Here is a 20,516-nt window from a genome sequence, read left to right as displayed (position 1 = left end):
TTTTGTAAGGAAAACGATGTGTCTTGTGTTCCCTCAAAAGGCGAGCCCCATTTATTTTAAGCTTCTTTAGGAACAACTGACACAGTGTACCATCCAGCCCAGCAACTGCAATATATGGCTAAACAAAAAAAGAAGAGATTTTGTAAAGAGCTGGTCACGTGTCAGCTGTGAGAGGCAAAGGCCGTAACAAGAGTCAGAGTGTTTCAAACAGCCATCGTCATAGAAACACAGTTCGAGTGTAACATAAATAATGCAGGGATTGCCTTGACCACAGACACAAAGAGTGAAACATCTGCACCTTCACACACATTTACTCCACATGAACACTCCTTTCTCTTGCCTCACTGCTCTTTCTTTTTTTCCATCTCACAACATTTGACAAACTGAAATGGTTTTCGCTCCTTCAGATTAAATGTGTGAACCAACACATTAACAATTGTTTAATTTGTGACTTTCAAATATTGACTTTTAAATATCAAATGTTGATAGCTCAAATTTGTTCTTATGTTCCCTGCCTTACAAAGAAATACTTCCCACTCACAGCTCTGCTCATATGTTTTCACACCTGTGTTTTTACTAACATGCACTGACAAATACATTCTGAACTTTATGTTTCCCAAGAGCAAACCATTTGCTGCTACTAAACTAATGCATGCAAATTTTCCTTACATTTTCTGAAAATCTGCTGCATTAACTTTGCCTCCAATTTTGATTGAAAACTTCCTGTCCTACTGGAGCTCTGACAGAACAGCAAAGCCACATCCACAGCAGGGATAGCAGCATGTTTCTCTTTATTGACGCTCGTTTACTCTCGAAACAAAGTGAGCAATTCTGCTTATGAGCAAACATTCAGATTTTTGTCACTTCAGATCAAATGACTTTCTTCCAGAAATCTTCCAGTACTATTATTTAGTATGACCATGACCATATATATTGTTGTAGTTTTTTTGTTTTGTTTTTTGTTTTTTCAATAGGCTACATCCTTATATATTAGAACTATAGAATGAGTAGAGTTTCCTTTGCATCTTCTTCTAGCACTGGTGTCTGATGTATTTCTTCTTCTGAATCTTGGTCCTGATTTGGTTATATTTGAATCAGTTTAGCTTCTTATTTTTGTAGAACCATGTCTAAACAGAACTGATTGGCCTTTACTCTAAACCTCAAATATCTTTGTGCAACTTTCCCCCAGTTTATCGAGTTGAATTTTTGTGTTTTATATACCAGTGGTTTTCTATACAAACTATGGTAATGAATTACTTTCCAAACTTCACTCAAAAAGAAGGGTTTTATTGACATTTAGCACGAGATATAACAGATTATTGTCATGAGCTTCGCTGTAATAAAAGTGTATTATAACTGCAATAACAGGCCTGACATAAAAGACTATATCCTAAGAAGGTTCAATCTATAGACAAGCACTTTTTTTGTTTGTAGCATACTGTTATGTCCATTGCAAGGGTGAGAAGTATAAATGTAGGTAAAATTATTCTAATTTTAAAGGTAAATGCTAGGGTGGTCAAAACATATAAGTAGAACTGTATTGGTAGTATCTGGTATATACATATTTATATATAATAATATATAGTATCTGGTATATATATATATATATATATATATATATATATATATATATATATATATATATATATATAATAAAAAAAAACTTTGATCTGAGCTGTTTTAAAGATAAAACTTAATTTATAATGGGGCAGTAGACACCACTAAAGGTTAGTTGTTCATTAACAGTTTAGTGAAGCTGTTTCTCTGACATCAGCTTGTATGACTAACATTACATTTCAGTTCAGTTTTAGTGAATGGCTTTCACTTAAAAGCAAGTGCTATTGTTTGTGAATCCTCAAACAGGTTATCAAAAATCCCAATGCTGAAATCCAGAGGTCATCTATTAATGTATTGATCAGATAGTGACACTGGATCTGCCTTTTTCTCCTCATCATCATCCAAGCTTTGCTGCATTGTGGTAATGGAGTAAGAGAGTGATACATGATACGTGAACATACACATGGATTCTTACCTTTTATTCCAAAGCCAGACTCACAAATGACAATGTTGCCGCCCTTGGTTTTCCAACTCCAAAATCCTCCCTTTGAGATTCAGGTTGCTAAAAAAACTCCATTGTCAAATCTGCTCCCCCTTTGGCGCAGTGCAGCTCTCAGTCATCCTGTGCTTGAATATCCAGTATCTCTCTTCTAACAGTCAGTGATGGCGAGGCGAGATGTCCACCATTGTTTGCTTTCCTACAAGGCCTGACTTCTGGAGACCCTTCCACAAGAACTGTCACGCTCACACATATAAGAGAATAAGAGGCTCTTTCCTTCTGTTCTTTTTCTCGATCCCTCCCTTTTCCTTTCCTTTTCCGTTGCCTCCCTCTTTTCCTCCCTCCCCCTGAAGCACATCAATAGACACAGCCTCCCTTCAGAATGCAAACACTCCAAAACCCCAGCAGCCAATGGCACATCAGCAGGGCCAAATCATGGCCAATCACCTTCCACAATCATTTTTGAGACATGAAGGTTGGCTCAGAGAGCTAGGGGGGGTAGGTATGGGAAAATGCAGAGGCTTGTATGAAGAAAAAAAGAGGGCAGAGAGAGAGAATGACCGGTTAGACATGCTTTTGGTATTACAACATCTGCACAACAACTCATGTTGCCCAAACATTAACGCCATAGCTGGATGTTAATACTTACAAACGTCTGGTCCTCATTACTCTGAAAGATCAACAAACAGCAGGCAAATAACAGGACCAGGGAGTATTAATTTACATCCAGTGAATATATTGTACTTGATATAATGGTCTTTATTGCTAATTTGGTTCACATAAATGTATGACACACAACCAGTACAACTGAACTGAAAAACTTTTCTCACATAATCAGCTTGAAGTGCAAATTTGAAGACATACTTTTAAAAAAATTAAATAAATAAATAAAAAATAAACTAAACAGTGTAATTATAATTGATCAGAAACCAGGTTCACTGAAAACTCTCTCCTTCTGGGAAGAATTTATAGCCAGTTTCAGGCTGAAATTAGTACTGTTTCATAGATAGTTTGCCAAACAACACAACAGTTTGCTGATTTCAGAAAGGGCTGTTTTCAGTTTCCATCCAAAATCCACATTCTGAAACTGATACAAGTGTTTTTCTCTAACTGGCCAAATGGATGGAAATAAGCATAACATCTAGCAGTTAAGAAAGACATTATTCTCAACTGTGTCTTCTGCTGAGGTTAAAACAGCTCATTACTATTTACATTTCTCTCCAATCATACTAAAATCATTCTTGCCAGAATGTTACAATAAGCGGATTATTCCATGACATCTGGCTATTCTGTGGATGTATGTGGAGAGAATTGAACTCAAACTGGCCTTTTTACAGTGGCTAGAACGACTTTCAAAATCTTAATTCTCCCTAACCCTCTGTTCATTCTTACAAACTGTGTTCTAAATATATGTACACAAGATCTGCTTAAAAGTGATGCAATAAACATCCATCCATCCATCCATCCATTTATTGTACCGCTTATCCTACACAGGATCTCAGGAAATTCAGGGCGCAAGGCGGGTGATACTCTGGACGGGGTGCCAACCCATTGCAGGGTACAATCCCACACACACACACACACACACACACACACTCACTCACTCACTCACTCACTCACTCACTCACTCACACACACACACACACACACACACACACACACACACACACACACACATAAATTCATTCAAACACTGCGAACAAATTGGAAATGCCAATCAGCCTACAACACATGTCCTTGGACTGGGGAAGGAAACAGGAATACCTAGAGGAGGCCCCCGAAGTATGGGGAGAACGTGCTAACCACTAAGCCACCATGCAATAAACAAATTAATTAAAAATATTATAACAAAATTTACCATGTTTGAAAATTTGAAAATATGGGGAATTATAGAAATGTTACAAGCTGCTTTGCATTTGGTTTGGTTAAGAAGCATGTAATAAATACGATGAATTTTTTATTTTATTTTAAACAAATGTGACTGCATTGAATACAAAAACAAATCAGGGCATGGTACAGCAGTAGGTGAGAAATTTGTTCGTAATGGAGGACAGCTACAGAGGTACACTTGGTCACTTGTAAGTATCTCTATTTAGCCCCAGTTGCTTATTAAACCAGGGATTTCAGGTCTTATCCGCTGGTGCTGGTGTGGCTACAGGTTTTCATTCAAGAAAAGCAGGAACTACACCTGATTCCACCTATTTAATTCCACCTGATCTAATACCTTGAGTAGAGCAGGGTGTCTTGGATCTAATCCCAGTGTGATACATCGCCTGGAATAGGGTTGGGCATCCATGCCTTAAGCATTAGACAAGCCCTCTTTAGTTTTTCATAGAACAGTGTTTTTGAATAGATGTCTGAGAAGGGATATTCCAGCCAAAACAAATCTTGTTCAGGGGGCTAATTTAAAACATAGAAGACTTTAAAACATTACTTAACAGTGGTATTTTTGTTAGATAAAATATTCCATCAATGTAGGACACTTGATTAGAGTTGAAGCTTGTGTGTAGGTTGGGGATGTCACCCAAGGGACACACATGATAGATTAAATATTGTGTACATCACTGTGTCACTGATATATGTGGCCAGTGAAGAGAGTCTTCTCCATCATCTTTGACTCGTTTAATACTTCTTAGGTCATAAGGTTTTAACGATGTTAAAAGTTTCAAGAAAAAGGGCATTTTCTCTAAGAGCCAAAGTTGAAGTACTGATGTCTGTCTCCCAGCTCCACAGCAGGCTAAAAACAAAGAGAATTTTTGTGCTGACATTAATGGTGAGAAAACTTCTGAGGTACAATGAAGACAAGAAGAAGATGAAATATAATCCATGATATACTTATTCAGTTGTCTGAAAAAACATCAGAGCTGCTCCACTGCTGCACAGGTCATGACTAATTCATACGGTGGTGTGTCCATGGTTTATATATATATATATATATATATATATATATATATATATATATATATATATATATATAGATAGATAGATAGATAGATAGATCGATAGATAGATAGATAGATAAATAGATATGGGGTTCCAAAGGAGGGCAAGAGATTTTTCAAGGCGTGTCAGCACCTAATAGGACCTTAACCAGACAAAATGGTATTTGCAAATGATCTGTTTTCGTCCTTGGTACAAAATAGCAAAAATAAATGGCCTAATAATTACATTACTGTATTGGATTCAGACAGGTAACTCCAGAATTATCCTCATCCTTGGTAAAGATGGGTAAAAAGGTTTTGAAAAAAAACTCAATTTCACAAGGAAATATGAGAAAAATACAGTATACCTATAATTGAAGTACATTTATTCCAGGAAAATAAAACCCTTGATTAAAATATAGGTAATTAAAATAAACACAAACACATCTCACATCTTCACTGTTAGGGCAATAATTAAGATGTTTAAACCAAGCAAAGCAGCAATGAATATGCCTGGAAGAGGATGTGAGTGTATTTTGCCCCAATGAGCAGTGAGGAAGACGGTTAAAGAGGCAAGGTTGGAGATTTGCAAAAGATGGTACAATTTTAGGGCTACCAAGGGTGGCCAGTATTTCTAGAGGTGACAGTAATCGCTCTATAGTCTCTGATACTTTAGGTATTAAGAAAATATCTACAACTCTCATGTGCCCCTGGTTTAATTACTCTATGCATTCTCTTAATAGCAGTCATTGGTGAAAAAGTCAATTAGTTCATAAGTTTGCATCTTTTGTATCTACCCCCACCCAGACATATGTTACAATGTTATAAACTACTATAACAAATGTTATAGACAGCCATAGCAACACTTATTTTAAGACAATTTTTCTATTGGGTTTGCCTTATTCAGTCCCTCCAGGATTGCAATTTTGCGATTGTAGAAATTATCGCAAACTCAAGCAAACTACGTAATATTTTGAGGAGCTTGCCTTTTTTTTAAAAAATGACGGCAGATTTTCTGCAGATTTTGGCCATGATGCGTCAAGTGACATCATTACAACGCACATTCAGCCAAAGCCCTCTTCGATTCACGTGCGTCGAACATTGTCTTGTTTGCCAACAAACATCACTGCGAAAGACAATTTGCACGCAATTGCGATGTCGCCAATTCAAGTAGATTTCTACAAACAAAAACGAAAAAAGGCCACAAAAAAACTCCACACGCTGCACCGCAAATTTTGAGAGAGAGAAAAGCCACAGCAAAATCAAGCATTTTTGGCTGCAACAATCACACACACACACACACAAAAAAAAACCCCATCTGCAAAATCCAGTACTGACTGCTTAGTGGCAGCATTGCCACCTCACATGTCCAGGGTCCCTGGTTTTATCCTGCGCTCAGGTTACTGTATAGATATACAGTTTGTTTATATGAAAGATGCCGGCGACCTCCACACCACCAGATGGCGCTGCACATATCTATAGGAAGAACTTTAAAGACTACTTAGTAACTTACTTTATTCAAATCCCATGTGTTTCTGTTTTTGACAGATCTCCATTCACGGTTTTAAAAGTCCCATGGCTAGGTCTGAACATTTCCCATATACTTAAGTTTTTAACAAAAGCCAAGCGAGAGCATCGGAGCACAGACCTCCTCCTGGCAAGTAAGACCCATTATCAAGTCAATTCATTTAATCCCTGGACATTTCAGTCAGGTAAACAAACTCTACGCACATATGTTCGAAAAGAAGAGAACTTTGCGATAAAAGATGTGTGATTTGTGTAGTGAAGGAGCTGAGTGTAGTGTAAGTGTAGTGTCCCGGTGTCGGAGTGCAGCTGAACGAGCGCCGCTGTACCCACGTGGTTAGATGGCGGAGACTCCGCACGCGCTTTTGTTCCAAATCAATCAAAAACCCGGAGGAAGACGGACAGACATGAGCGGACCTGCTAAATCAGGAACTCCATAGTTCACCACACAGTGTTGTAAATATCCGAGTCTGATAGAGCAACGCGCCGCAAGTTTATCTAACATTTACATTCCTTAACTCGAAATATCCACATTTGAGGAGCGAGGGAAAAGTTTTGAAGCGGTATGTTCGCGTTATAGTGTTGCTTTGTTGCATGTAAATGCGGTACGCTCGCTCGCGCGCGCGCTTGCTAACGCGGCTAAATTCATTTCTTTAGTCAAATTAATTTTCCCCGTGGTTGATTTGTTTTCATTGTCGACTTAGTTTTCATTGTTGTTGCGTTGCTGTTTAGCCACGGGATTGTTGTATTTTGTGCTGAAGTGTGTTCCCGTGGTGCGGGGGTGTATTATTTGTGTTGTATCGGGCTGGTTAATTGTTTAGTTAGCTCGACGGGATGCGTGCTGCTAGCGGCGCTAGTTTGCTAACCAGCCGCATAACCTACAACAAAGAAACAAACGGAGCCGAAGCTGTACGGCGGTGATGCCCGAGCTAAACAGACCGCGAACACACTCTCTCGACCCGCTTATATCCCTTTAAACGTTCAGCAGTGGACATAGGAGTGATGTGGGACACAACTCTCCTTAAACAACTTTTATAACTGAACTCTCCTTAGCTTCATTATTATTATCATTATCGTAAACACTGATGCACGGAAGCTAATTCGCAGAGATCCGAGATCATTCACATGCTGTAAGCACGTATCCATTCCTAAGCTAGCAGTTATTGCAGCAGAACAATGTGAATGGGAATGTCTATTTATTTAAAACGCTTTTAAATGACTTGGTTTTTATATATTTAATGGATTCCCGGAGTGCACACTGGATGTGTTGGGGGTTTAGTTTTCTTCCAGGCGATAAGTTTGAGTAGAAGAAGTTTAATGGATTATAATACAGAGCTCGATAGTGATGGAGTCTTAGGATCACACGGTGTATTTGTCAGATATTTTTTTCAGTGATTATGCCACGCAAGAAGGTGACTGATGTCTCTGGAAATGGTGGACTGAAGAGAAAGAGAGCCAGCGGCAGAAAGAAGGACCGGGAATTCAGCAGCGACGACGAGTTTGAAGATTATGAGCAGGAAAACACAAAGAAACCCGGCAAGCAAGCCACCAAATCCGGCCTGCAGCCAGTCACAGTGTCTGACGATGTGAAAGAGGAGATTGTAAGATTTCATTACACTTGTACACAGCTAACTTAGTTATTTGTATACACTGTAAGCTGGTTTTGAAACTTTTTTTTCCCCCTGCAGCCAGGGACCTATTTAAAGGACAATTCCACCCTGAAACACATGAAATGTGTTTGTTTGTTTTTTTTTTTTTTTTAAACAAAAGAAAGAATAACTGTGTTGGGTCAGTGGCTCTGGGGGTAACTGTGTTGGGTCAGTGACTCTGGGGGTAACTGTGTTGGGTCAGTGACTCTGGGGGTAACTGTATTGGGTCAGTGCTGTCGTTTCGTTATTCCTGTGAGAAGTTGGTGGTTGTGTTGCCACACTGATCTTGCAGAGTGACGTTGCTTGCGACATTACGATGGCGTTTAATAGGGGGAAATATTTAAACACTCCGCTTTCACTTGCTATGTTTCCATCCATGCTGTGAATTTAACTTATGAGGAAAAATTGGATTATCGCATAAAAAATTAAGTTTGCAAATAAAGCACAGTTTCCATCCCATGTGTTCAAGAGAACAAAATCAAACGTCACTTCCTGGGGAATCTGGCACAAAGTATCAATACAGACAGAAGTTATCGCAACCAGGGAAGCCGCCGTGGCGTGTGTTGTCTCCTATGTGCATTTTGGAGATTTTATTCGCATGTGGTGTTTACATCCAGCGTTTTTAATGCGGTATGGATGGGGGGATGGAAACACTGTTAGCGAATAAAAAATAAAGAGCATCTTTTCTCACTTACTATTTCCAGTGGCAAATGCTGGATTCAAAGGTCCAAAATGCAATGCAGCTGTAGAATGTAGATGCACTGCATTATGACTAGTTGGTGATCTTTGAGATAATAATAATTTTAAATTTATATCATGCCTTTCCTGAGCTCAAGGATGCTTTGCAATATCAATACAATAATACATAAACAATGAACAATCATAGACAAACACAAAATGTGGAAAACAATGAACAAACACAGAGAAATACACAGTACAGATAGTACAGTCACTGAGAGAAAATGCATAGCAGCACATTAGGACAGATAACATTGATAAAACAGATACATTTTTCATTGGGATTTGAACTCTGAGATGGAGGTGATGATGTGAAGAGTCAGAGGGAGTGAATTACAGATTTTGGGTGCAGCTACACTGAAACACCTGCCGTACATTGTAGAGAGACGAGATGTAGGGACAGAGAGGAGTCCGAGCCCAGAGGACCTGAGAGAGCAGGTCGGGTTGTAGGGGAGAAGCAGTTCACTAAGATAGCAAGGTGCCAAACTGTGAAGTGATTTAAATGTGAGCAGGAATATTTTATATTTAATGCGAAATGAAACCAGTAGCCAATACAGTTCGGACAGGATTGGAGTAATGTGAGCTGAGCGCTTGGTATGTGTAAGAAGTCTAGCGGCAGAGTTTTGATTATATTGCAACTTAGCAGTAGAATTAGCAGGTAATGAGGAGAACATTGCCAAACTCGAGCAATGCGATGAAGGTGAAAGAATCCAATTTTAGAGTTGATGTGAGCTTCAAAGATGATGCCTAAATTTTTTACAGTACTAGATGGTTTAATTAGCGTGCTATGAATGTCACACGTAAGGTCATAAAGCATATTTTTAGTAAGTGTGGGTGTTCTGATAATAATGACCTTAGTTTTGTCCATGTTCAGTTTTTGGAGTTAAGCCATCATTTTAGGAAGAGATGGCGTGATGGTTAAATCCTGTGGCGCTACACTCAGCAGGTTATTGAACAGCATTGTGTGTAATTGTTAACCAAGTGAAAATAAATCAGCGTGTCAACTCAAATGTTTATAAAATAAACCTTGGATGCAAGTTGTTCGAGGTGCATTTTCCCTTTAACTGTGTTAAATTTCTCGCACCTCCCAGCACAGACTTATTTTATGAACATAATCCAACTATTTTTTAAATGTTAGGCTTAATAAACAATTGGGTACAGTAATATTTTATCCATGAAGGTTCCACAGACATAACATGTGAAGTTGACATTATTTATAGACCTACGTAGTTTTGATTTGAGGTTTTGCTTCAACTAATTCAATTAACGTAACCAGTCAAACAGGCTAATAACTTTGTTAATGGTGGATTTTGATTTCCTGTAAAAATAAACTTCCCCAGACTTCATATTAAGAACTACTGCTCTAAGCAAAGTATTGCCACGTACGGTGTCCCAATTTTTTTCCCCTTTTCTCCTGTAGAAACTTGAGGTGCCCAAGGTCAATGGTCAGCTGCTCGTTTTTGGGGCTACCAACTGGGACCTGATTGGCCGAAAAGAAGTGCCAAAGCAGCAAGGTACCTATACATTTGGAGCAAAAATGGTTTTCTCCTGTTTACATCATCTCTATGGTTGCAAATTAAATATGCTTTAGGTTTTAATTAGACTTGCCCACACATCTTCAACACTGAACGGATTATGGCTCATACCTGACTAATAACGAATGTTTAAATCTTACCGCTACAAAAAAATCAGATTTTGTGTAAACATGCACTTATGTAACGTGTTTACGGGAAAACTTCTCACCTTCGTGAGTCAGTTCATAATTGCAGTTATTTGGTTAACTATATTTTCCATACCCCGGTGGTAATGTCATTACTTAAAAAAAAAAATTAAAAATAGTAGTTACTCTTTTTCAACCAGGTTGCTGAGTTATTTTGTTAAATACAAAAAAAAATTCTTTATGTAAATTTTACAAGACAAAACTGCCAGAAAAATAGCCAAATGTAGACAGTTGTGTAAGATTAAAAAATAATCCCTAATTACTTAGGGATTAATTATTGCCTGTTATTGCCTGCCTGCATGTTTTACACAAACATTCACAAAATATGAAACAACAAAACAGTACAAATTTTTTTTAAAACAAAGAAAGACAAATGGCCTGTGAAGACGATGACTTAATAGCTAAGGATTTTTTTCCATGTATAAGGAATATTTTGTATTTTTTTTGCAATAATGGCAATTTCTAAGACGAGTAAGCCTAAATGTAAGGTAGAGCATTTGGAAGAGTATTCAGTGTGAACACACAAACTTGTTACAATTTGTGTGTACTGAAGACTAACACAACGCAATTCTTTTGATTTCTTGACCATAAACCAAATATTGCCTAGTATTGTAGGCAAGCAGATTGTGTATAAGAGCAGTCTGAGGATGGCAAATCGTTTGTTTTTGCTAAACTGCTTTTATGAACATTACGAATAAATTCTAAGCAGCTGTTTGATAAGGGTTATTGTGCCGAGCTGAGTGAAAGGAAGTTGAAGCTGAGAAACATTCCTGTTTACCTTGGTGTACTCTGGCTTTAGACAGTGTTGTAACAGCTGTGCAGCATGTAGGCCATGGTCTAATGGGATCAATAAGGAATTGGCCATGGCTGCTCTGACTATTATGTTTCGAGAAAACACGTCCGCTTTTAAAAGAGCCCAATTAGGAATTAAGGTTGCTTTTATTTACGATTTCATGTTTCTCTGTATCTATCGCTATATGAGTATTAGTGCCCTCATTCAGTCCTTGACTTGTTTGTCTTGAACATATGTAGCTATGTAGTTTTAACATGTAACATATGTAGTTTTTTGTAAACTTCTAAACGTGTGTCCTTTCGTGTGTAAAGCTGCATACAGGAACCTGGGCCAGAATCTGTGGGGTCCTCATCGCTATGGCTGTCTGAATGATGTGATGGTGAGCAGCGTGGTGTCGGGGCCCTGTGCTGCCCACAGCCTGCTCATCACCACTGAAGGCAAACTTTGGAGCTGGGGTGAGTTGCGCTATGCACAGCTTTCCCTCACTTTCTGGTGTTAATCAAATAGCTCATATAAGTAACTTGATATGTTCTTCCTTTATTTAAATCCATTTTGTCTCCTTAAATGTTTAAATGCCTCCCTGTGCGAATTTAACAGGTATACAAAATATTCCTTTCCAAGTACTTCCGAGTCAAATTATCATGCACAGCTTGATTCACTTGTCAGTGTAGTCTATTCAGACAAGAACTTGGGGTAGTTTATTGCCTTATTTTTAATGTTGCAGCAGTACAAAAGAATTGTTTTCAATTCAGAGCCACAGCTAACAAGGTGGTCATAAGTACTAATATTCGAGTACCAAAAGACTAAATCTTATTATTTAGTTCATATTCTTGTGTGCTTGGACATAATGATTGAATATAACTTTCCCTTTCCCTCTGTTGTTCATTCAGGTCGCAATGATAAGGGCCAGCTGGGCCACGGAGATACCAAACGTTTGGATGCTCCAAAGCTGGTGGAGGGTTTGGGGGAGGAGGTGGTAGTGGCCGCTGCTTGTGGTCGGAACCACACCCTCGCTTTAACAGGTAGGGTGATGGAGTATAGGAAGCCGTTATGTGGAAGTTTTAATCTCCCCGCTACTGTAAAGTCACTCACCAACTTCTGCAGTGACTTTATTATGTTCCCATTCTAAATGTTTTCCAGCAGTATGTTAGTCCAATACTTCAAAACACTTCATGGTTTTTCCTAAGTAATGAATATAATTGATTTCACATGCAATTTTCTATTCTATAACAATGCAGAAGGAGTCACAAATTTCAAATACAACTTGGCAGGCAAAAAATTGTTACCTTATACTTTTTTCATATTCCCATATCCTCTCTTATTTCTGTGGCATGTCATTTCAGTTAATCTTTTAACCTCACAAGTAAACCTCACCCTAGCTAATCTGCAAACCTTGAAAGTGTCAGCCCCCTGATAGGCTGTGATCTTTCTTAAAAATCTGTGTACTAGTCGGTGTACTATTTCCTGTTTAGTGACCTTCATTTCTGATGTTCCAGGCAGCATGAAAGTGGAAATGTCCCAGTTTTTTATTGATTGAGATCCCTGTCTCAGTTATACCTTCTTCAGCAGGATGTTGCTGTTTGAATTGTTTGATCTAACCAGTGTTTTTCCCTCCAGAAAATGGTACTGTCTACTCATTTGGAGAGAACAAACTTGGGCAGCTTGGTCAGGGTAATCAGACAGATGCAGTCCTGAGCCCAGCTTCAGTAAGAAACAACTTCTGTCTGAAATATTTTTTAATCTACTTTTGTTTAACATTTACATCAAAGTCAGTAGCACAGTTCTTGTATTAGAAGGCAAAGTTTTCTTGAACCGTTCTGCTATATTCTGTAGTTAGGTAGTGAGCTGTGTTGGTGTGTTTTATTCCTGTCTGAAGCATAAACTCTCTGATTTGCATTTTGTCTGCAGATCTTGTACAATGGACAGCCTATAGTTAAAGTGGCATGTGGTGCTGAGTTCAGTATGATAGTGGACTGTAAGGGCAATATTTATTCTTTCGGGTGTCCAGAGTATGGCCAACTAGGTAATGTATTATAATATTTAAATCACTGTTGGGCCTCTATCATTTTAGTCAGAATTTTTGAATGGCTTTTGCTTCTTTTGCTCCCAACAGGGCATAACTCGGATGGGAAGTTCATAGCTCGAGCCCAGCGTATTGAGTTTGATTGTGAGCTTATCCCTCGACGAGTGGCCATTTTCATCGAGAAGACTAAGGATGGCCAGGTGATGCCTGTAACCAACGTTGTGGTGCGGGATGTTGTGTGTGGTGCCAATCACACTGTGAGTAGCCGGACACTCTCTCTCTGTTTGGAAACTTGATTTTTGAATTGTGTTGATTTTAAGTACTCATAAGTTTTTAGTTAAACTTGTGTGATCAAGAGTACGCCATTTGTTTGTGAAATTATGTTGACATGAGCATGGGTTAAAATGAACAAGGACAGATTAAAAGGATTGCCTGAAATGTTTAGACTTATGAAACATAAGATGTATTGGATTAAAGGAGTGGCGGGTGATTGTTTCCAGTCTAAACATGTCCTTGGCAGCTTCATTCCAACCACAAATATTATACAAGCTATTATGCTGATCTAGAAATAAAATGAGGAACCTTATATTCAGGACACTTTCTCTAACTGATGATCCCTGGCTTGCTTGTTTATAGCTGGTACTGGACTCGCAGAAGCGCGTTTTCTCCTGGGGTTTTGGAGGCTATGGACGTTTGGGCCACACTGAACAGAAGGATGAGATGGTCCCTCGTTTGGTCAAACTCTTTGACTTCCCTGGCCGTGGAGCCACCCAGATACACTGCGGATACCAGTGTTCCTTTGCTGTCAGTGAAATGGGTAAGAAGAGTCTCTGTAAATGAGATGACTCAGAAATAGTGGTTTTGTCTGTTCGTAAATGTTTTTTGATTTTATTTATTTTATTATTTTTTGTTTTGTTTTGATTTGTTAGGTGGTCTGTTTTTCTGGGGTGTGACAAATACATCTCGTGAGTCCACCATGTACCCAAAAGCTGTGCAGGACCTATGTGGCTGGAAAATCCGCAGTCTGGCTTGCGGGTGAGAGTTCGGCCTACTTTCAGCTTTCTCAAGTGTCTCACTAGTGTCATGCCAAGCAAATGCTATAGACAATTGTTTTAATGTGCAGTGTGTGCACCAGTGTAACCATTGTCCTCTTTTTGTCTTTTAGGAAGAGCAGTATTATCATTGCTGCTGATGAGAGCACCATAAGCTGGGGACCATCGCCTACCTTTGGAGAATTGGTATGTCTGGCTTACAGCTATAGTTCAAGTTTTTATTGAGGGGATTATTGAATTAGTAATCATTTGCTGACTATTTTACATAATCTCAGAGGTTTTCATAATGAAAAGTGTTCTTCTGCCAAGTCTGTCATCTTAAACCTGCTAAGAAGGAAGAGTATCCACGATAACCCGCCTTAGATTACACGGCAGATTGTGCGTGCAATTTAGTCGCACAAGATACTTTTAAAGTCATAAAATCATAACATATGCACACTTTACATTGTCATGCTCCTGTGAGAATTTGCTGTTGTAATTCGTCAAATGAATAAAGATGTGTGCTCAATGTGGTTAATTTTGAGCTCCCTTCTTTTGAAAACCCACAATAATGCATAAACCAAACAACATGTCAGCACTCAGTTAATTTAAGTGGATAGGGAAGTGTACTCTGGCAAGGGGATGTGAAATGGAGCTTTTGACATATTTAGAAATTTTTTATTTAGCTATAGTAGAGATTGCACTATCAATATTTAAGTTTATCCATGAACCAAAATGTGAGCACAATTATATTACCTTGAGAAATAAGTACATTTTAAGTAAATTATGCATTACATTTTCATAGGCTTAATTTTAGTTGTTACATTAAACATATTCCTACAGGCACACACGAAAAATATTGCAGTGCCCCTTCAGACATCAGTATTGCTCTTCTAAACCATTCATTGATGTGCCATTCATGATTTCGAGTCTCAATATGAATGCCCTTTCTATTCAATGTGGGATTGTACTAGCTCTCTCACCTCTCAAGCCATCCAGCTATTCTGAACCAGCTCACACAGGGATTCAAAGAACCACATTAATCACTTTAATCACACATGATTAGTAGTCCTGACGTACAGTACCTTTTATCTTATTATGGACAGGGTTCGTACAAGGTGCTTGAATTTGGCTTTTTGAAATTTAAGTGCTGGAAAACCTTAAATATCCGTTTTATGTCACCTAAAAAGTGCCTGAATTTTAAAAAGTCAATAAATACGAAATCGCAAAACTTTTAAGTTGTTTATTTTCAATAGAACATGAATACAATCCTATCACTAAATGACACCCTGCTCCAGCCCCTCCTCCTTGTCCCACAATTTGTTTACACATTTGGACAGACAGCTCTGGTCCATTTTCGGACCCCTTTATCAACGTTTGGGGGCAAACCTTAGGTACTTTCGGTTGAAGAGAGTCGCTAGTATTGCCCCATGAACGTGCAGTTCTGCTTTCCTGCTGCAAGAACACCTCTCTGCAGCTACTCTGTTCAGTGAGTGGCAGAGAGGATCAGCACATTCAGTGTGAGAGACAAAATGAGAGACATTCTGTCACTTCTAACATTCTCTCTGTGTGATTATTTTACATGTAAATACAGCTGACATCCAGTGTTGGGGAAATAGCTAACTAAAAGTAGTGATGCTAATAACTACATTTTCCAGTAGCGTGACAGTAGCTCCGCTATTTTAAAAATATTGTCGCTTTTCCAGTATTGAATTACTTTTTGAAACGAGTAGCAATGTAGCAACCAATCTTTTTTTGCTTTTTTGTTTGTGCTCTGCAGTGCCTGCTGGCATCACAGGAATTAAGAGCCTCGTTATAGCTCGCACGGACAAGAAGAGGATATCTAATAAGCACGTAAAGCGACAAACCACAGTTTATGTGATGTATGGGGCGGGTAAATTATATCATAATAAATTAACACTGGCATTTATTCTCTGATAGGGAGAATATTACTGGCATGTTGTTAATAGGCAACACAATGTTTACATTTACTTACAGATGAAATGAAATAAAATAATTCAATAAGTTTCAGTGCATGCAGAGGGATGTTCTGAATAAAACAGTCTGTATTCAATATCTCGTTTAAGGGAGCAGCAAGAGAAAAAATTCTTAACTTATTTATTATTTCCATGATTCGTTCATTAATCAGTGGTAAAAGATAATATATGCAACTATTATTATTATTATTATTATTATTATTATTATTATTATTATTATGGACTATCGGAAGTATAGATTATTCATCCTTATTATCCTTAATGGAGCAGGAGAAGGTGACTGATTCTGATAATGAGAGAACCAATTACTCCTGGCCTTCATATGCCTTAAGAATCAAATAAATCTTACACCTTTTTATATGTAATATTTGCAAACCAAAGATTAAAATACTTCGTCCAATACTTCAGTTATAATACGACGTTCAAGCACAAATTTTAGGATGCATATAGAAATGAACGTGATTGTCATGTTAAATTGCTAAGTAGCCTTATGTTTACATTATAAATTCATAATTCTTCTGAATTATTTTCAAATTGTGTAATTCTGCTTAAGAAATTAAGCACACAGTTATTCATACGCTGATTCACAATCATGACTTCCTAAAAATGTTTCCCATTTAAGTATCTTCAGGGTAGTTAGCTACTTTTTGTAGGAAACTTGTAGTGTAGTTAAATACTTTTTTAAAAGGGTAGCTTGACTAACTTAACTACTTCAAACTACGAGTAGCTTGAAAAGCTGCACTTTCAAAGTAGCTTCCCAAAAACTGCCGACATCACGGTACAGCTGTTGTCTTTAACTTGTTTGTGGTGATTTTGTCAGACAATGTAGGGGTTATAAAATCAGGATTTCAGCAGAGCAGCAGCTTGGAAATGGCTTGGAAGTGGCTGCTGGTTAACATTTAGTCTTAATGAGCCATGGTTCAGTCACTATTTCATACTCGCTCCATTGTCTGACAACAGAAACAGAAAAATATGTAAATGAGAACAGCTTTACTGCTAATTAGCAGATAACATCATCTAGCTACATTTAGCGACTTTCCATTGAAAGTTGTTGGTATATTGTATTTAGCAATGCTTGGGGAAATGCAAATTTAGTTCAGCATGGCTGGAAAAGGTGCTATATAAAATTTGGTAGTGTTTCATGTTTGACATCTCTTGTATAGTCCTCTTAAAAAATAAATAAATAAATAAATAAATAAAGGGGCCTGGACTTTTATTATGAAGCATCTGTATGAACCCTGTTTGTATGTCATCAAGGTAAGTAGAGCAGTGTTTAGTTTCTGCCGTGAGCCATGCAAATCCCATAGCAGCCGACCTGCAGAAGAAAGGAATCCAGCTGATCAAAAGCACTTTTAGCTTTGTGTCTCTTCTTTTTCTTAGTGCATTACAGTCCACTGTATAAGTCATATATCTGTTTTATAGGGATATGGAGATAACAAGCCCAAATCATCCACCACAGCTCAAGAGGTCAAAACTCTGGATGGAGTGTATTCAGAACAGGTGAGGAAAAAATATTGCGCTTTTGTAAATATCTGTGATTTCAAATTATGTGTACTTTTAAATATGTGGGAAGTATGTTAGCAGTCACCAACAAGGTGTCTTGATCTCATCAAGTACATCTAGTTGGAAATACTGAGAACAAAATGGGTTTTAAGATTGCTATACAAGTATAGCAATCTTACTGCACCTAGATTCACACAGTAGTCCTTATTTCAACATTGTAATATAACTGACTTAGGATCTCAAATCACATAGGTTAAGAAATAAGAGCAAGTGCAATGATGAATATTTGCTAAATCTGTATTACCTTTCTGAATAGTTTATAGCCAGTTACACAACAGCGTTGCTGAGCGCTTCTTCTGAGTTGTCAAAAGGTATTGATTAACTTTCTGTACAGCATGGCTCTGACAGTAGTTCTGGCTGCGCTCATTATCTATGGTGTTGTTTCTATATAACTTGCACAATTGAAAGATTGTTTAATTGTTGATGCACTGAACTTTTCTGTGAGAAAACATTTCATTAACATGTTTGGCTGGAGACTCCAGCGTCTGCGCTTTTTCACACTTGTTTTGAGACAAGAGAAAAGTCTTCAGATGGAGGACTTTTGTGCATATTACTTCGAGAGGAAAAAAGAGGGTGGTAAGGGAGCAACTATTGGTAGCTTGTGTAAGTGATGACAGGAACTAACTCGTCTCACAGACATTCCACAACATTAGGGTAGCTGTGGCTCAGGTGGTAGAGCGTCCACTAATTGCAGGGTTGGCGGTTTGATTCCTGGCCCACATGACTCCACATGCCGAAGTGTCCTTGGGCAAGACCTTGAACCCAAATTCGCTCCCGATGGCAAGCTAGCGCCTTGCATGGCAGCTCTGCTACCATGTGTGCGCGCATCGCTTTGTAGAACCACTAAGGTTATAAAAGCGCTGTATAAGTACAGACCATTTACCATTAGATATAACTATAAATAAAGTATGGTGTGTCGTTCTTTAATAAAAAAAAATTTTCAAACATTTTTGGTGAATTGATGTTGCATAAGAGGAATAAAACGCCTCAGGACATGCTGTTACAGGAACACGATATATTTCTGGGTCATCATTGATTTTCTTACAATGCCATGCCATATTGTGACTTAACAAATGTATCCTTAAATGTGATGTGCACATAGTTGCCACTTTAACTATAGCATTTGTATCTACTCTCTGGTTATTTTCAGATTCATTAACGTATAGAGGAGGTGTGGAATTACTGACATGGTAGTGTTATATGGTGCTCTGAGTGTATCAGATGCAGTAGTGATGCTGGGATTTTTTTATATATGTAAATACTATTCATTCTGGCCACTTTATTAGATGTACATAATTAGACCTTGTAGGTGTACAGTTGGAGAGAATAGTTTCTTTTTCCATGCATTTGTATTAGTGTTTGTTTGACCACATGGGTGCAGTTGGCTGAATATCTTTGGTGGACTGCTGTAAAAATCTGAGGTGTTTGTTGTTTCAGGTGGCGATGGGCTACTCGCACTCGCTGGTTATCGCCCGTCAGGAAACGGATCAGGAGAAGGAGAAACTCAAGAAGCTGCCAGAGTACAATCCACGCACACTGTGATTCAACCAGGTCCTTTTCGTCGTCGTCATATTCCGCAGAGGTTTCTGATTTTCCACAGACTCGCTCTGCTCACTAGGTCACCGATGTAGTCACAGTTTTGGTTGGGATGCAATTCTTTTTCTTTTTTCTTTTTAAGACTTCAGATTACAAGTTGCAAGATGTGTATTAATATCAATTTGAACCTTGGGGCTTGTAATAAGTAATTCTTCTGAGCTGGAAGTCCTTCACAATGGCTTCATGCACCTGTTTTAATACTTAGTGTCTGGAGCTGAGAGGGAACAGTCATATGGCTCTCTCCAAGCACTTAAAACTCCATTTGGATTTCTTCTACTCCTTATACATTCTTAAAGGAAGTTCAAAATGTTCTTCTTGTATTTTCTTTTTACATTAAGTTGGCTGGGAAGAACTGTTGTGTGTCTGCTCTCTCCAAATAATTGGTGCTAAATCATTTTGAGGCAGACCCTTTCAGCTGATGATACATTAGCTGGCATCACTGAAAAGACCAACACTCCATGCTTGTGCCTTTTTAAGTGATCGAATTCAGGCTGTGGATGCTTTGTTGTCCCAAAGATCTTCCTTCACTATGTAATCTGGGACCATTGCAGTGTTTTGTTTGCAGACACTTAAGGTAATGTTTCATGTATTATGCCTTTTTTTTTTTTTTTTTTTTTTTTCTTATGTATTCACTTGTGCTTAATTGTTATTTCCATGTTTGTCATTCTAGTGAATTACCTGTATTTAAGTTTTCTGACTACAAGATGTCGATGTAACACTCTACAGGAGAAATTTGTGTAACGCCCAAAAAACATTTTTGTTCAGAAAATGTATGTCCATTAGGCTGCCCAAATGTTTTCATAATTTTAAATAAAGGTTCATGTTTATGTTGGTAACTGCTTTTTTATTTATTTATTTTTAACTTCACATTCATTCTGCCTATTGAGTTTATAAAATTACATTTT

The 20,516-nt window shown here is 38.1% G+C and overlaps 2 protein-coding genes across 8 annotated transcripts in view; one reads left to right on the top strand and one right to left on the bottom strand.

Moving 5' to 3' along the window:
- Positions 1–2,360, bottom strand: part of arhgef10lb (Rho guanine nucleotide exchange factor (GEF) 10-like b) — a 37,716-nt gene extending 35,356 nt beyond the window's left edge. For 2 of the 3 annotated variants that reach the window (XM_017486945.3, XM_047160266.2), the window contains exon 1: positions 2,033–2,359. The gene's annotated coding sequence lies outside the window, so the exon portion shown is untranslated. Of the gene's footprint in view, positions 1–2,032 lie in introns of all 3 variants that reach the window. The other variant, XM_047160265.2, reaches the window with a different exon arrangement.
- A 4,037-nt stretch (positions 2,361–6,397) lies between these two features.
- On the top strand, positions 6,398–20,447 carry rcc2 (regulator of chromosome condensation 2). Of its 5 annotated transcripts, none has more exons than XM_017486954.2 (13): positions 6,398–6,634; positions 7,881–8,102; positions 10,309–10,402; positions 11,713–11,856; positions 12,292–12,423; positions 13,019–13,107; positions 13,310–13,424; positions 13,515–13,681; positions 14,061–14,241; positions 14,354–14,459; positions 14,590–14,662; positions 17,875–17,952; positions 19,453–20,447. In XM_017486954.2, exons 1-13 carry the CDS (start codon positions 6,413–6,415, stop codon positions 19,555–19,557), a joined length of 1,728 nt encoding a protein of 575 aa, XP_017342443.1. In that variant the 5' UTR covers positions 6,398–6,412; the 3' UTR covers positions 19,558–20,447. The 5 variants fall into 5 exon arrangements, with proteins under 5 accessions (XP_017342443.1, XP_053542089.1, XP_017342446.1 ...); XM_053686114.1 differs by lacking the exon at positions 19,453–20,447 and adding an exon at positions 16,236–16,309 and having other exon boundaries at positions 17,875–17,948; XM_017486957.3 differs by having other exon boundaries at positions 6,502–6,638.
- The last annotated feature ends 69 nt before the right edge of the window (positions 20,448–20,516 follow it).

This window comes from Ictalurus punctatus, chromosome 15 (assembly GCF_001660625.3).
Source record: "Ictalurus punctatus breed USDA103 chromosome 15, Coco_2.0, whole genome shotgun sequence".
Lineage (NCBI taxonomy): Eukaryota > Metazoa > Chordata > Actinopteri > Siluriformes > Ictaluridae > Ictalurus > Ictalurus punctatus.
This window is presented reverse-complemented; position numbering and strand designations above follow the sequence as displayed.